We start from the raw sequence: 17,748 nt of genomic DNA on the forward strand, positions 1-17,748 counted from the left end.
TGGGAGCATCTAAAGGTTTCCTTGGGTAACCAGTTGGAATATTTCTGCTTGTTTTCCTGTGCATTTCTGCCTGTATAACTAATAAGACAATGGATACAACTTTGGTGACAGCTAATACCTTTCCTGTATTTCACACACTAGTACAGTTCAGGTCCCTTCTCGCTGGCTGTCATGCTGGAAACCTTGCATGCCTGTTTCCGATATCTTTTTTACTGCACCTTGAGTAAATAAGGAGATTGAGTTTCAGAGGTGTTAAAGGGATTATCTGCTTTATTGCCTTCTTTCCAGAGTTTCAGGGAGGCAAGTGTTAGCTGACAAAGCCCCCGGGATAGACACTGTATTAAAAGTGTAGGTGCACTGGAGGCAGCGTTAAGCCCAACCTCATTGATTTCAAAACATCTTGCTAAATCAGCAAGTAGAGTAGTAAAAATACTCATGTTGCCTGTATTTCCTGTTCTCTCTGGATCTACAGGATGACACCGCTGAGAGAGAGAGAGTGAAGCATTTCTTGCATACACAAACATCTGTTAAGGCTGACATTTTGTTACTTAGAATTACAGCAATTACACAAACGGCAAAGTTTATAGGAATTACACGTGCACATTTTCATTATTCGGTTTCTTTTATCTCCCCATCCTTAATGTAGACATACAAATGTCCGCCCTGACAATTTAGGAAGTGGTGTCCTAAGCCAGATGAGGAAACACTGCTTCTTTAGTTTATATAATGGTTCAACAGAAGCACTCTTTTTGTTTTCTCTGTGTTGCAGACAAATCCTCTTTGGTTTCTCACTTCTGAATTTCCCGTCACATTTATTATTGTCTTTTACTCTATTTTGTACACACACACATAATGTGTATAATTTTCTCTTTCCTCAGGAAGTGGGAGCAATTTTTAGGTTTTTAGAACAAATACAAAACCCCTCTAATTCATTCAGGTTTGATGGTTTCCGAGCATGGACAGCTCTCTTTAAGTCACACCACAGATTTTCAATAATATTCAGGTCTGGGGACTGAGATGGCCATTCCAGAACATTGTACTTGTTCCTCTGCATGAATGCCTTAGTAGATTTTGAGCAGTGTTTAGGGTCATTGTCCTGTTGAAAGATCCAGCCCCGGCGCAGCTTCAGCCTTGTCACTGATTCCTGGACATTGGTCTCCAGAATCTGCTGATATTTGGTGGAATCCATGCGTCCCTCAACTTTACCAAGATTCCCAGTCCCTGCACTGGCCACACAGGCCCACAGCAGGATGGAACCACCACCAAATTTTACTGTAGGCAGCAGGTGTTTTTCTAGGAATGCTGTGTTGTTTTTCCTCCATGCATGACGCCCATGTTATTTCCAAATAACTCAATTTTAGTTTCATCAGTCCACAGCACCTTATTCCAAAAGGAAGCCGGCTTGTCCAAATCTGCTTTAGCATACCTCAAGCGGCTTTGTTTGTGATCTGGGCGGAGAAAAGGCTTCCTCCGCATCACTCTTGCGTACAGCATCTCCTTGTGTAAAGTGCGCGCAATAGTTGTACAATGCACAATGACTCCATCTGCAGCAAGATCATGTTGTATGTCTTTGGTGCTGGCCTGTGGGTTGACTTTGACTGTTCTAACCATTCTTTGCTTCTGTTTATCCGTGATTTTCCTTGGTCTGCCACTTCGAGCCTTACCTTGAACTGTGCCTGTGGTCTTCCATTTCCTGACTATGTTCCTAACTGTCGGAACAGACAGCTGATATCTCTTAGACAGCTTTCGGTATCCTTCCCCTAATTCATGATGGTGAACAATCTTTGTTTTCAGTTCCTGTGACACTTCTTTTGAGACTCCCATGTCGCTACTCTTCAGAGAAGATTCACAGAGGAGGGAAACTTACAATTGCCCCCCCTTAAATACTCTCTCATAATTGGGTTCACCTGTGTATGAAGGTCAAGGGTCACTGAGCTTCCCAAACCAATTTTGAGTTCCAATACTTGGTTCTAAAGATTTTGAAATCAGTAAAATGACAACAGTGGCCAAATTTATGCGCATGCCTAATTTTGTTTAAACAATTATTGCACACTTCCTGTAAATGGTATAAACTTTGTTTCACTTCTCAAATATCACTGTGTTTGTCTCCTATATGATTTATTTAACTGATTTTTTTTATCCTAAGAACCAACGATTTATGAAGGAAAATCATGGAAATTAACAAGGTTGCCCAAACTTTTGCAGACCACTGTATATATATATATATATATATATATATATATATCAATCCCCGGGATGTACAGCACCCACAATATGAGATAATAACCGAAAATTATGAAGAAAAATTAGAATTGGGAAATGCATTTATAGCCACACTAATATGGATGGACAGATGTATACTTAACAGGAAATGAGCCACAGAAACTAAATGTTCACATTTTCTTGTTGATGAGTCCCCTCTCTGCTTGTATTTCTATTAACAGCCACTTTGTATTATACGGAGGAAGGATTAGAAATGTCCAATATCAATGTCCAATGACAATATTGGACATTGATATACCAGTGAACTAACTGTGTGATGTGTGTTAGAGTCATACATATGAGTCTCTTTCCGAAATTTCCTCAGAACAGTTCAGTCTTGTCCATTGTATCTGTAATATCTGACTTTATAAACGGCAACAGGAATAAATTAAAAAAACTTTCTCATCCCCTTGGGCGAAGATAAAAGCTACTGTCTTTTTCTTCACAGTACATTAGTACAGTAAATGGTGTGCGTATTTTAAACCTAGTCAAGTACAGCACTGGTTGATACTGGAGACACACAGAATTAAATCTGTGTTCATTTAATATGTAATCTTTGAATAAATGTGAAAGTAAAGAAAGTCATCTTTCCTCTTTTGATTGATCCTCTTGCCTTGTGCCATAAGTTAATTCTGCACATTTCTTCCATTTGCACTCAGCATAATAAAACAACACAGAATAAACCATCTGCTAATACAATGGTCTCGTTTTGCTGCAGCCATAATACTGTTCTATCAAAATTCATTTTAAAATGATTGGTTGAGGAACTGATTTAACACTTCCAGGCTTTAAATACCATCAAACAAGAGTTGCCTTTTTTACACACCTTCTGAGCCAGGCCTGCTTATTATTCATCATAAGAATGAAAAGCATGGCTGGCTATTGATTCTGAACGCCACAGTAGGCAGTGATGTATTTGTTATGCACCGATATTGACCTGTTGTTGAGTCATGGATGGAGAGATAGAGAGAGTTTGAGGGAAGACAGCCAGGCTGGGCTGGTAACACAAAGCAATAGTCAAATATGACCGTGGGACCGAAAGAGCCCTTTAAAGGTTTATCTTGGCCCAGGAAAGGATCTGAGTTTGACTCAAGTGCATGTGTGGCGGATGTATTTCAGGCTGTCTGCATGGCCCTCTTTATCCATCCGTCCTGACGGAGTATTATCTGCCGTGCAGCGCCCACTGAGCATCTGCTAGCAAACTGAACCCAACTCAGATAATTCCTCCCACTGCCCTTTTCTTTGGATTCTCCTCATTTGCCTTACCCTTTATCCTTTGCCGCCCTATTTTCTTTATTCTCTTTATCTCTCCTCAACCAATCACCGCAGTCCTTTTCTCGGTCCCACAGATCAAAACCCTATCTTTTACTCCGTCTCTCATCCTTTGTCCTAATCCCTGCCCACAGTACTTCACACCATCATACCTGACAGTGCATAACCCTCCAATGCACAATCTGCCCATCTCCTGCAATCCTTAGTACGAGCTACAAAACCAAAGTATTATGTAACCAACTATTTTTGAAAATACCTTGCCTGGTGGCGAGTGAAGTCGTGCCCTGCACCATGCAGTTCTTTCAGCCCTGCCACACTTGTGTGTTTTGTTACATCTGTGTCCTCCTACCTCCTCTCATGCTGTAAACACATCCCAGTATCAAGCCCCAGGCTCTGGTTTCTGCTCTCTCACACACACACACACACACACACACACACTAAGCCATCACCCCGTCCATCTGTAATGAGAGAACAGCTTCCAATCCATTTTCACCACAGCTCCATGTGCTCCTGCTTTTAAACACTTTAATCACTGCTCACTTTCTGCTCATTGACGTTGCTGTTTGCGCAGCCCCGCCGTCTCCCCCCCCCCCCCCCCCCCCCCCCCCCCCCCCCCCCCCCCCCCCCCGTCCCTTCACCCACCACTCAGCACACACCCCTGTGAAAGGCTCCCCCCCTCCGTGTCCTGCTGTGGTCTGCTCTCCTCTGTCGTGCCCCTGGCTGACTCTGTGCTGTAGCAGTGGTTGCTATGGAACTGGAAACCATCCATTTAAGCAGTAGCACCCTAATGGATTTGCAGCCCGTAAACAGAAACTATGGACTGCTTTCTTCCTTACATATCAGAAATAAATGTCTCTCAACACATATATCCAGGACACGTTTTATATGGACAGGTTTAGTCCCTGTCACTCTACCCTGTTTCTCGTTGTTTGAGATGATGAAATGATTTTTTCTGTCATGTTTATGTTAAATATTTTTGTTGTTATTGCCCCCCCCTGTCCCCATCACAGGACTGTATCCAGTTGAACCAGTATAAGCTGAAGAGTGAGATTGGAAAGGTGAGTGTTTTTGTCATTTGAGTTTAAGTGAGAAGATTCACATTCACAGCATGTCATCACTAAAAGCTGTCTGAGTTGTCTTCATTGTATTGCTTGCACGTTCTTACATTTTAGTAAAATGTAATAGTTATAATAACATAATGTAGACAGGAGGGTGTGTTTTTGGACATATTCAGGTGAAAACCACCTATCTGTCTGCAGTAAAGATGGCTAGCTATACATGCTTGAAAACGAGCTATTTCAACAGTCCAGTAATGTTATTTGATATTTTATCCTTCAATTGTCTGCATTATTGGCTACATGTACTTTTGCTGTAGTTTTTCCTTTCTAGTAATATATTTCACTATCAAAGAAGACAGAGCCATGCTAGCAGCCATGCTAGCAGCTCTGAGGCTGAACATAGACATCAGCATGCTAACATGCTCACAATGACAAGGCTAACCAGAGATTACAATAATGCTTATATGGTAATGTCCATGATGTTAGTTTAGCATGTTAGCATTGTACCATTTGATAAGCACTGAATATAAAGTGGGAAAAGGAAATGTCAACCTCTTGGCGGTGCTAAATTAAAAGTCAGGGGATCACCAAAGGGTTAATTATTTGTGGACTATGAATGCCAGTAGAAAATGCTTATATAATAGAGATATTCCAGACTGGACTGAACAACCAACACTGCCAAATTAGCTAAATGTGTGTGACAAAAACACTACTAGATTGTATATTGTCAGGAGGAGGGAATGAAAATGAAAATGCCAAAATTCAAAGTGTGCAGAGGAACTAACGTATGCTACGCCATTTTAAACTTCACAGAGGACACAGAGCTGCAGAAGCACTAAACGGGACAGCACACCAGACTGACTCACATTTTGCATTTCCAAATGTAACGCTTGGACAGAAACACTTCTGTGATTAACACATGGGGGAAATCACTGTGCCTGCAGAGATGAAAATTGGAAAAACTGGCAAATTGAATTGAGTGAATTGCACATCATTTTACACAACAAGGCCCGGAACATGCAAATGGAAATGTTTTTAGATTAGCATACAGCATTCAAAGTACCTGTTCACAGCAGATGGAAAGAGGGAAAACTTTATCTGTTGGATATTTTAATGTTCAAATGTACGTACAGTATATTCAAATTTTGTTTTCAGAATTTAAAGCATGCTGTCAAACATCTCTGTGACATTTGACTTTGTTACATGCATTTGGAAGAATTCACACTCTTGCGTTTCTTGACCAAAACCCACAAATGGACTTTTGGCTATGCATAACACTAACTGCTTCTAAAGCCCAATAAATCCTGAAGCATTTACAATCAGCCAGGTGATATCATTCGCATTATGTCAATGTGAGTGTTTCATCAGCTTTTCAAGTTGTGTGTGTGTGTGTGTGTGTGTGTGTGTGTGTGTGTGTGTGTGTGTGTGTGTGTGTGTGTGTGTGTGTGTGTGTGTGTGTGTGTGTGTCGCAAATAATCCAAATGTTGTTTTAGAATAGAAACCGTGCTGCCTTTATAACATTGTGTTGGTGTGATGCCGTCTCTTCTCAAAGTGATGCTTTAGGAATGACTTTTGTTGTTTCAATGTGGAACTGAACCCCGAAACGTGGGTACAGCGTTGCATTGTCATTAACTGTGTTGCTGTATAGCCACATATGATAAATAATCTCTTTGTTGTATTGCAGGGCTCCTACGGTGTAGTCAAACTTGCCTACAATGAGGATGATGACAAACATTATGTAAGTCAATGCAATCATTTTACATTTCAGCAACTTCTCTCTTCTTCTCACAACTAAAAGTGATTGCATGCTACTGAAATGCACCCCCTGTGCCACAGCCACAGTTCTCCTCATCAAGCCTCCCAGCCTCCATTGTCTAGACAGAAGAGCTTTTCAGTGCTATTGATTTTTTCCCCACCTTGTTGCTTAGCTGTGAGCTCCATCCCCTCAAATTGCATCAGTTGCCTTGGAAGAATCTTGAAAATGAAAGTGGCTTTTGCTTCAGCTTTAAGTTCATCCAAGACTTTATTATTTATCTTCAAAGCAGTCATGCTGTTGCTTTGTGCTTAGAGGTCAGTTTCTGAGTGACAATGTGGATATGAGCCAGCACGCTGAGATGAGGTCATTTTAGGCGTCTTCATCAAGGTGATTTGTTCAGCAAACTCAGCCCTTCCAGATGTAAGCCGTTTTATGTTTGAACACAACGAAGCTGCACAGTAACAACAATGAAAGTGTTCGGAGGAGTCATGTCAACCTATGCTGCCAACCCTGGATGGGTTTAAGATGTACTTTTGAACTGGAGCCAGTAAGAGCTCGGAGCTAAACAAACCCAGCATTAAAATGGCCGATGCAGAATGATACACAGGAGTTTATGTTTGGACGCAGACGAGCCCTGTGATCATTTTAAAGCTAATCAGCACACAACAAAATGGTTCTGAAAACATCTGCGGTGAGAAATGCACTACCAGAGTCTTGGTTCCTGGTTTGACAGTTCGTCATGAGCCATCACTCGGCCGGTTGGAAACAAGCCACGTCGGCGCAGAATCGATCAACGGCGATCGCTGCCCAATGCATGCTGGGTAGATTAGTGTCCGACTCAATCCCGACGTGCTCTGTCGTCATGCACACGCGGGCAACGATGACCTCCCAAGATCAATTATAGAGCCAGGAGCCGCAGCTGCTCTCTCCCAAATTCAAGACCCAGGTCATGATGAGAAACACCTGGCTCTCAGCTGATCTAACTCGATGGTTCAGATTGACTCAACACTAAGACTTTTTATAGAATCTTTAGTTTTTTTAACTGGAGAGATTTGGATTGATATTTGTCTGATCTGATTTGTTATTCTGTTAGCAGCCCTGTGTGGCGGATGGTAAGGTTTTGATTAGGGATCATCTACAGACATCAGCAACAGCCTGTAGAGCATTTTGGGAGCTACTCTGTCATAATAAAAACAACTGGAGACTGTGTTCATCCTGAAATATGGGGCTAATAACATTTGAATGGAAATGGACCTCACAGGATGTGAGGGTCTCTGTGACGTCCTGGCTGACTTGACCGCAGCTTTTGTCCCCCCCCCTGCTTCCGTCCATTTTCCAGGCGAGGTGCAGCTCATCTCGCAACAAGCCTATTGGCACTGCGTTAGAGACTCCTCGGCTCTGATTGGTTGTTGATCTGCGGGTGTGGTAGAAACTTGTAAATGCCATTAGGAGCACCAGGAGGAGGCAGAGAAAAATGATTTATTCTCCAATAATCTGTCTCCTGTCCTACTGTCAGGATATAATGACAGTTTGAGCAGGTGTCACCTGCTGAATATTTAATGGGGCACTCCAATTTCTTTTACATGGTTAAATAATGGTTTGGGTTTAATGGCACTCAACTGGAGAATTAACTCCTCCAACTGTTTATCTAGGTGTGCCCAACTCCTAATTTTCACATCACAACAGTAGTGGATGGAAATGTATGTTAAGTAACAATTCTTTTGCCAGATTTTGTAGAAACTTGGTTCAAATTTGCGCTGCATGTGGATGAAAACCTGACTAAAATGCTGTGCTTTGTACACCCACCATCCACTCAATTCCTGAAAATAAAAAATGTTCAGTATTTCCAATGCAACTCATTTTCTCCTCCTCCTCCTTTATCCATCCCTCTCCCTCCAGTATTTCTGTGTGCAGACCTCTTTAAAGCTTTTATGTTTTCTTGTTTTGCGTCTTTGTGTTAATGCTGATTGTTGACACTGATACTAAATGGTACCTTCAGGGACAGACTGCGGGTTGTTTGATGGCTCAAATGACAGATGCATCTGAAATAACAGTGACAGGACTCAGAAGAGGAGGAAGAGAGGAGGAGATGAGTAATGATGGCAGGGAAGGGTGATTTTATTTCCTGGCAATCAGATCTGGTTTCACACAACGCTGATTGGATATTAGCATGTGGAGCATCTGCAGCATGATGCCAGGTTTTCAGCCTTGGCGTCAACATCCTTAGAAAAGCACTGGTGAATTTCAAAATGAATGAAAGTGGCACAGTTTTGACTTGATGACCACTGGCTGGAGATCAAGTCATTTGATGACTAATTCTTACCAAATGTATGTTTTAACACACACATCTTGTCCAAGCGAGTGCTGGAAACCAGTTAGTCCAGCAGATTACTAAAAGTCTTTGAGTCCTGCATGTGTTTGTATTGGCGTCCTTGCTATAGCATTACCATGATTACAATTTGATTGGCAGGCTTCCAGTTGTGTTGTTCATCAGCCCCTGGGACCAAAGTAAACTGAATTAGTGCAGCATTCATGCAACCTATTTCAAATTGGTGAAGCGATGCATTTGTGAATTTAAAGAGCTAATTGGGTATTTGCTCTCAGAAGCAGGAGCCGAGTATTTACTTCTCTTTCATTTGCTTAATGAGGGCCTGGCTCTCTCCAGCTCACTTCCTGGAGAAGTCTGGAGACGCCTACACCAGTACAAGCACACACACACACATACATACCCACACACATAGTATACGCAGTGTATACATACTTCTGAATATACTTTGACTGGGATATTTGCACACAATTGAGTTTATCCGTGTTTATTTCCGTGAAGTAACCGATCATTAAATTGTGTTCACTTTCAAAATTTGTAATATAAACTAATGAAGCTCAATATAAAATAAAATAGCAAGAGCATTTATTATAAATAATGTAATTTTAATCCTTAATATTTTCATGAAAACAAATTCTGTTTATGATACAATTTGTGTTCAGCATATGTGAGCAATGGCCAGTCCCTCCCGATATATATATATATATATATATATATATATATATATATATATATATATATATATATATATATATATATATATATATATATATATATATATATACTTTTCATGTTTGCCATTTCCGCACTCCTGAGCTTTATTGACTTCCATTACCGCAGGCTAAGTGACATCCAACCTTTTATTTTCCCTCTGAGGAGGTTAAACCAGCATCAATGTCAACACTCAGTAACGTTAGCTCACTCAACCTTTACTGGATTTCTTGGGTGGACCACATGTGATTTTCATCTCTCAGCAAACTTAAGGCACGGAGCAGAAGTCTTGTTTACTTGCAACAACTTGTTTTTTCCAGATTAGAGTGCTGAAGAATTGAGAAAAGACACAATGGCACAGTGAGGGAACAGTATGATGACTGGCATTATGCTTCCACCTCTTATGTTCCACCTCCTACAAAATAAAGTTCCTGCTGTCATGCATTTGGCTGCCTTTGATCAGCACCCCCCATACCACTCACCAGTTCCTCCTTAGCATATAATCAGAAGCTTAACCTGATCTCACGGGACCTTTATACCCTTATACTTTGTTAAAAAGCTAAATAAAGTATAGTCAGAACAAATTTCATTGGTAAATCCATTTACTGTGACTAAAAACTGCGATGATGCACCTACACCTACCTACTGGGAGAATTTAGCTTTTGCGAAGGCGATTTACTGCAGCTCCACCATCAATCCCAGATTCTGTAATCAGCTCGGGTATGAATAATGGAATTGACTGAAACTACTGAAGCCTACACGCATGCACGCACACAGGACACACACAGGACACACACAGCACACACACAGCATACACACAGCAAACACACAGGACACACACAGCACACACGCAGGACACACACAGCACACACGCAGGACACACACAGCACACACACAGGACACACACAGCAGACCATGGAAACTGTACAGTACAGAGGGGGATCTGCTTCCTTGCCAAACATGGTTCTGCATAGTCATAGCCATGGCGACCACAATTTAGGAAGAAATTATTGAGCTGTTTGTGGTGTTGTAGTGTAGTAGACAATGTTCCACTAATGACATTCTGACAGCATGTTAATTGAATGTTATTTACTGTCTTTCTTCATATTGTGCATAACCAATTACTCATAACGAAACATCATTATGACACACACACACACACACACACACACACACACACACACACACACACACACACACACACAGTTACCTTACTACATGCCTTTTTTCCATAAAAGAGTCAGTCACTCCTGACCTTTTAACAAAGCCCAATAGCACAGATAATAAACCCACTGACTTTAAAATGTTCATGTTTCTGGCGTTGACGAAGACACATGTGACGACACTGCTGAAGGTTTCTAGTTAAATCTTCATGATGTTATGTTGCACTATTGTTCATTTTCATGTCCTTTTACGTTACATATAGCAGGTATACCTGCTTTCAGTTCTAGTTCAGGATGAGCTATTAATGTTTGATTGATCAATGGTTAGGCTTCCGTTTACTGGCTGCATGTGGACAAACTCTTTTTCCACTTTCCTAGGCCATGAAGCTGGTGTCTAAGAAGAAGTTGATGAAGCAGTGTGGTTTTCCACGTAAGTCCCTTTCTGTTCTTTGAAACAGACACCCACACAATTCACTGTCTGGAGGAGTGTATGTTTACAAAGGATGTTAACTAGGAAGTAACATACAAACACTGCTGTGTGTGTGTGTGTGTGTGTGTGTGTGTGTGGGGGGGGGGGGGGGGGGGGGGGCAGGTTTAGCTACATTTGTGGGGACCAAAAACTGTGAATACAGTATACTTATGGGGACCTGACAGCTTTGTGGGGACAAAATGCTGGTCCCCTTAACGTTAAAGGGCTTTTTGAGGACTAAGACTTGGTTTTAGGATTAGGGTTAGAGTTAGGTTATGGTTAGGGTTAGGGTGAGGGTTAAGGTTAGGCATTTAGGTTTGATGGTTAAGGTTAGGGTTAGGGTGAGGGTTAAGGTTAGGCATTTAGGTTTGGTGGTTAGGGTTAGGGTTAAGGTTAGGCATTTAGGTTTGGTGGTTAGGGTTAGGGTTAAGGTTAGGCAATTAGGTTTGGTGGTTAGGGTTAGGGTTAGGGTTAAGGTTAGGCATTTAGGTTTGATGGTTATGGTTAGGGTAACGGGCTAGGGAATGCATTATGTCAATGACTGGTCCCCACAAAGATAGCCAGACACGACTGTGTGTGTGTGTGCGTGTTGGGGTAAATGGCAGTAAATTATTTTGTCAGCTACAAAAGAGGCCCTAAAATCCTATTGATAGGACTTTTTAAAGCACCACAAGACAAGTAGCAGAGCTACTTAGAAGTTAAGCAATCGGTGCTGGATTGCAGGTCATTACAAGATTACTCATTACGCAAAAGAGAACTCGTTTCAAAACCATAGTGGCAAAATACAAATGAGAACAGACATATTTTGTGGAGAAAGAGGAACAGCAGTTACAAAACTCTCCAACATGACATATAGAGAATAGTGAAGGTTGACCAATACTGCTTAGCATTAGCATGTTACCAACTTTTGTACCAGTGTTTGTCGCTAAATGTAGGATCCCATATTCTTAGGTTTTTATGTGCCACTTAAAGTTTTGGGTTCAACTTGAACCAGGCAACAGTTGGTCTGGTGACATTTAGAAATATTCTCTTTTGATTTTTGTTCTTCCACAACAGTATTATCCCTAACTGCAAGAGGCGATGGATACCATAGATTAAGAAATTTCGTCATGGGGATGGGCAGATCATTTATAACCTCAACATTACCATTGGAATACTAGTTTATAAAATATATATACTGAAATCCACACCTTGCCACCAGAGTGCACAATAAAAAGGTTCATTTATTTATGTCATATTTTCTCATTATTACTAAAGACCCAATTATTTTGTTTTTGCCAAAAGGTTTTTTGTTATAACACATAAACAGAGCCTGCCAAAAACAAACTTTTCTATCTATCTTTTCTATCTTATTATAACAGGATAGGCTGATAAAAAGAAACCTCCAAGAAGACCGAGTAGCCTAGCCTGACAAGCCAAGCCCACATCAAGATGTTGGGTCTGGGAACCCCCAATTGGCAGGGCTCAATCCGAGGGGCGGGATAAGCGGTTGTCTTTCAAATTCCCTCTGCACGCACAAGGATAGCGCTCCAACCAACCAGAGCAACGCCAGTAGATAGTTTAAGTTTCGCCATATCCGGTCGGCAAAACTCCAAACGCATCTTCTCTGTTCTTTTCTCAAAGAAAAGCTTAACTCCAAGTCTGCCAGAATTGTGGCCAAGCCAATTCGAAAGATCATTGTTCACTAGCAGCAGCAGCCATTGTGGGAACTGTAAGTAGTTATACTGTGAAATAGTTATCATGTGAATATGTGAAACCTTGAGAAAAGGAGAAAAGCTTTGAGACAAGGCAAGCTAGACACAGGAGTGTCAGGCTTGCAGAGGAAGATAAGATAAACTTGCAGCTGACATTGAGAAGAAACATATCATTCCTCACTTCAACCTTGGTTAACAATGTTAAATTCTAAACTTGCCTAATACACCCAGCCGCAGCCCAACCAATGGGGAAGCAAAGAAAATGATCGACTTACACCCATTTATGTAAAACAACTTTATGTCTACACCCTTTCAATAAAAAGGCAGAGCAAGGAGCAAGCAGAGCTTTGGAAGACAGCTGAATGATTTCAGTACTCATCCCCTTTGGAGCCTGTCCCAGGGCGGCAGGACGAGATACATCCTGGATAGGTCACCAGTCTGTCACGCAGTGCTGACCCAGATCATCATCTATCAAAACAACACCATGCCACATGTCTAGATCCTTATGTTTTATCAATCATGTTGTGTACATGTGTGTTGCTCAAATTTGAACGCAGAGCCAGAGAGTGGAGTAGAGATAAATGTGTGTCTGACTCCTTGTCATGATTGATCACGTGTGTGGTTTGTGTGGTGGTCTGCAGGTCGCCCTCCCCCAAGAGGACCCAAAGCGGCCCAAGGAGAGCAGCCGAAAATCTTAGGACCCCTGGAGAGGGTCTACCAAGAGATTGCCATTCTTAAAAAACTGGACCATGTCAACATTGTCAAGCTGGTGGAGGTGAGAGGATTTCCATCTTTTGGTTTTATATTAAACAGAAAACCACAAGCGGTCGCTGCCTTTGCATTCAAAGAACAACCAATGCATCAGTCCTATAGCTAGCAGACCTCCCCATGCATTCATGCTGGGACTTATTGTAGTATTTTTTCATAACCTATTTTAATTTTTCTGTCAATGTTAACTTAATGAAAGATCATCCAGTGTTCTCTGAAGTATTCGATGGTATAGTAAGGAGTGGGCCTTTGGAAAATCTAAATTGTTATTGTCTAAAAAGCAGATAGGTCTACGATTCTGGTCAAATAAGTTATGAGAGAGGGTCCTAACATCAAGGTTAAGCATTGGACAAAAAGTGTACATGCTACCAGCAGGAGGTTGTATTTGTGTGCATCTTTGGTCTAGAAAAAAAACATTATTTATAATAAATGGGAATTAACATGATATTCAACACAATAAAGCTATAGCCCTTTAATCCACTAGCACACATTCTTATACTTGGCTAAAAATTTAATCAAACTCCTCATGCAGGAATAAAATGACTGTACATGAAATACTACACATTGTAGAACATTACCATACACTACTTTACAGTAGTGTTCTTAAACATTACGCCAGTGTTTAGGGTTAGCAAAAATAGCTCAAATCACTAGCACAAATAGCAATGTTATTGATATAGGAAAATATGCCAATACATATCGGTTACTCTAATAATAGTATTAATATTGGTATGTGGACATCCATTGTGGTAACGATTTTCCTTCACCACTGTGTCTTCAGATAACCTTTCTCGCTGTGTATCCATGACGCATGCTTTGTATTTATGACATCATCAGTTAATGTTGGATCATAAAGGTGGATGTTTCCAGGAAACAGGTGTGGTGAATTAGATAGTTTTACCTGCCAGCACAGCTATCGCACTTCTATTCCTGGACCCTTTATAATGTGTAGGTAATATATTTTGAAAAACCAAAGCTCCCCCCCACCCTCTAATTAGATTCTTATATTCACAACAGCCAACACTCTCAAACTTGGGTAGAGTTGGGGTGTTTTGAAGATGGATAGACTTTCTACGGAGGCGGTTGTTTATGAAAGATGATTCCCTAGACGTGAATCAAGATGCCCGCCGCTCCCTCGCGATATCCTCAGGGTGTTTTCAATCTTGGGCAGATGGCGGGGGAACCGCCGTCGTGGTCGGGTTTCAAGCTCAGGGAGTCAGTCAGTAGGAAAGTTGTCTGGCTTGCTCGGCTGTGGAGTGTGCCAGAAATGTAAAATGTTTAAGTAAAAGCCATGAACAGTACTTCTGCTCCTGTGTGCTCGCTTCAGCAGTGAAGACACACACTTGCACACACTCATCACTATGTCCTCCCGCACTCTCATTATGGGCATAGATATGTGGGGAATGGAAAAACTTGCTTTCTTCCTCTCCATCTCTCTCTGTTCATCCAGTTAAATGGGCTGTGCCCGGGTCAAGATAATATTCATTATGGGCTTCCAACTGATTCCTTTGAGACTGCAGTCCAGTCCATCTAATTATAAATATACTTTTGAAACATCAAAGCCGACGCCAAGTGGAACAGATTAAAACTGATGAAAGGGATATGGTCATTTGTCACAGATGGTTGGGAAGAGACTGGTCTGTGTTGTTCGCGGTCCACTTCCAGAATGTCTCCGGTTCTGAAGGAAATTCCGCCATATGAATATATTTTCAGTTTCATTCCGCTTTCTTTGTGTTGGATTTTTAAATTCAAGGGATTTATGTGGACTATTGTTAACTGCTTCTCAGATCTCTGCAGGGTAAATCCAGACAGCTGGCTAGACTATCTGTCCAATCTGAGGACTATGGTTACCTGGTCCTCAGATCTGTCCAATAGGAGTTCCCTATTGCGTGACTATTTTGCAGCGGCTCTGTGCGGAGTTTAGCACCGCCCATGCCGATTGTGATTGGTTTAAAGAGATGCCATTACACAAGAGCACGGTTCCCTTCCATCCCCGAATGCTGTGTGGAGAAGCCGGACCCTCCTTCAGAGTGCTTTGGAGGAGGGTCTGGCAGAGGGTCTGGCCAAGCGACACTACAAAGAGACAGACCCCAACCCTGCCAGGACATTTCAGTTGTCGTGAGATTGGACTTTAAAGTCCCAGACTCAATTAATGTAATTTCCCCATAAATCAAGATAGCCTTTAAATGCATCCTAGGCACTGCATTCAACAGCTACAAATAAGAGTAGTAGGCTACTAATGGTTTGCACTTTGCACACAACAGTTCATTTACCATTTATAGCTTTGTGTCTTTACTTAGAACAAAGAAAGAAAAGCGATGCACGGTGCAAAAAGAACCGTATTTATTTAAGACAGGATGAGCAAACATTTACCTATTGACTGTTTCATGGCGTGTTAAAACTAACGTCCTGTAGCTTTAGAGAAGATTTCCTTCCCTTTGTTTCCACTACTCTGGTTCCTGGGCAGAAGTTTACCTTTAGTTGGTGAAAAAGACATTCCCCAGGATGTTGAATTCAAACAGATGCTCCAGATGGACTGTGTGTTACGGGGTTTGTGGGAGCTGCTAGCATTATATCTCCCCTAAAGCTCAATATTAAGTGACGGGATGTCCAAATTTAGCATTGCACTGCTATATAATATTGTCAGACTCCTAATGGACATTTAAATGAAAAAGGATTAAAGTCAGTGCAGCAGAATCCGAGATATTGTTTTTTTACGCTTTTTTTTACGTTCTTCTTCCTTGTGAAATTTTACCCACAATTCAACATAACCACATACAGTTTGGGTGGGAGATTCACGTTTCTTATGCTAGTGGCGGCTAATGTAGACTGTGTAATTCAAACTTGAGGTTTCAGCCCCAACCGAGCCTTTCTTTTATTTATGTATTTGTCGAACTTTCAATACTGTATCTGAAGTCTCTTTAATAAAGACCTTAGTGGTCCCTAATACTGTATCTGAAGTCTCTTTAATAAAGACCTTAGTGGTCCCTAATACTGTATCTGAAGTCTCTTTTATAAAGACCTTAGTGGTCCCCTAATACTGTATCTGAAGTCTCTTTTATAAAGACCTTAGTGGTCCCTAATACTGTATCTGAAGTCTCTTTATATAGACCTTAGTGGTCCCTAATACTGTATCTGAAGTCTCTTTATATAGACCTTAGTGGTCCCTAATACTGTATCTGAAGTCTCTTTTATATAGACCTTAGTGGTCCCCTAATACTGTATCTGAAGTCTCTTATATTTTCAACAAGTATCAAGGGCACTGTCACCACAATTTACTCTTAGAACTCTGCTCATTAAATGCTTACTTCCAGTAGTTTTTTCAAATGATCCAGACAAGCAGTTAGTTATTATACTGTTCACAGCCAAATGTTCCGTACCCAGGTTTTCAAGTGGAACATCTCCATTCATGATGATTATGTTAATGTTACAGGTGCTGGATGATCCAGCGGAGGACAACCTTCACATGGGTATGCAGAACATATTTACTTTGTCCAAATCATTCGCTCTACTTTTGCCCTCTCTTAGCCTTTGGGGCCTGGCACATATGCCCCCAAAAGTGCTCATATGACTTATTCATAATTCAGATCCTCTCTCTCGTCCTTTCACACGGCTTCCAGGCTCACACATTATGCAGATATCTTCCATCAGCAGTGGCAGGTCACAGTTCGGGTTCCTGTGTTAGTGTGAAATGTCAAACTCTTTATGTCTATAATGTGACCCAGTTATAATAACGGTGTGATGCTGGGGTGTCCCCTCCGTGGCAGGGTATTGTTTGGTCTTACGTGTTCCTATTTCCTTCCCTTTCCTTTCCCTGACAGTGTTTGAGCTGATGCCTAAGGGGTGAGTAGAAACCCTCTTTTTTTTTAAATAATTTAAGACTCATCCTCCTCTACCATCCCCTCCTCATTTCTTCATCCCTGCCTCCATCTCTGCACCGTTCTCCTTCCTTCAGTACTTTAAGCTGACACTGTGCGGGTGTTTGTTCCTTGCCAGGCTTCAAAGGGATTCATAATGTTCTTAGGTTTTCACACTTATTGCCAGTGGCAGTAATTTGTGTAAATGTTTGACGTCCTGATGCCTGAGCTGTTCCTTCCTACGCCACATCAAAAACGTGATGATCTAATGATCTGAGACCTTTGGTTGATCTAAGCGACTAGGTGGGAGTGTCATTTCACACCCAGTACGTGCATAAATAACTTATGTATACCTTTTTGTTCCATTTGTTTAACTTTTTCATGATGAGAGAAGGTGTTAGATCTTAGGTTG

At 41.4% G+C, this 17,748-nt stretch overlaps 2 protein-coding genes across 5 annotated transcripts in view; one reads left to right on the forward strand and one right to left on the reverse strand.

The window, feature by feature from the left end:
* Positions 1–17,748, forward strand: part of camkk1a (calcium/calmodulin-dependent protein kinase kinase 1, alpha a) — a 51,795-nt gene that overhangs the window by 21,372 nt on the left and 12,675 nt on the right. For both annotated transcript variants that reach the window (XM_034890051.1, XM_034890052.1), the window contains exons 3-8: positions 4,545–4,592; positions 6,277–6,330; positions 10,927–10,978; positions 13,353–13,486; positions 16,913–16,949; positions 17,301–17,322. In XM_034890051.1, the coding sequence (XP_034745942.1) occupies positions 4,545–4,592; positions 6,277–6,330; positions 10,927–10,978; positions 13,353–13,486; positions 16,913–16,949; positions 17,301–17,322 (347 nt within the window). The remainder of the gene's footprint in view (positions 1–4,544; positions 4,593–6,276; positions 6,331–10,926; positions 10,979–13,352; positions 13,487–16,912; positions 16,950–17,300; positions 17,323–17,748) is intronic.
* p2rx1 (purinergic receptor P2X, ligand-gated ion channel, 1) overlaps positions 11,078–17,748 on the reverse strand; it is a 39,515-nt gene continuing 32,844 nt past the window's right edge. For 2 of the 3 annotated variants that reach the window (XR_004659067.1, XR_004659070.1), the window contains one exon: positions 11,084–11,118. The gene's annotated coding sequence lies outside the window, so the exon portion shown is untranslated. Of the gene's footprint in view, positions 11,119–17,748 lie in introns of all 3 variants that reach the window. The other variant, XR_004659066.1, reaches the window with a different exon arrangement.

The sequence above is a fragment of the Etheostoma cragini genome, chromosome 13, assembly GCF_013103735.1.
Source record: "Etheostoma cragini isolate CJK2018 chromosome 13, CSU_Ecrag_1.0, whole genome shotgun sequence".
In the NCBI taxonomy this organism is placed as follows: domain Eukaryota; kingdom Metazoa; phylum Chordata; class Actinopteri; order Perciformes; family Percidae; genus Etheostoma; species Etheostoma cragini.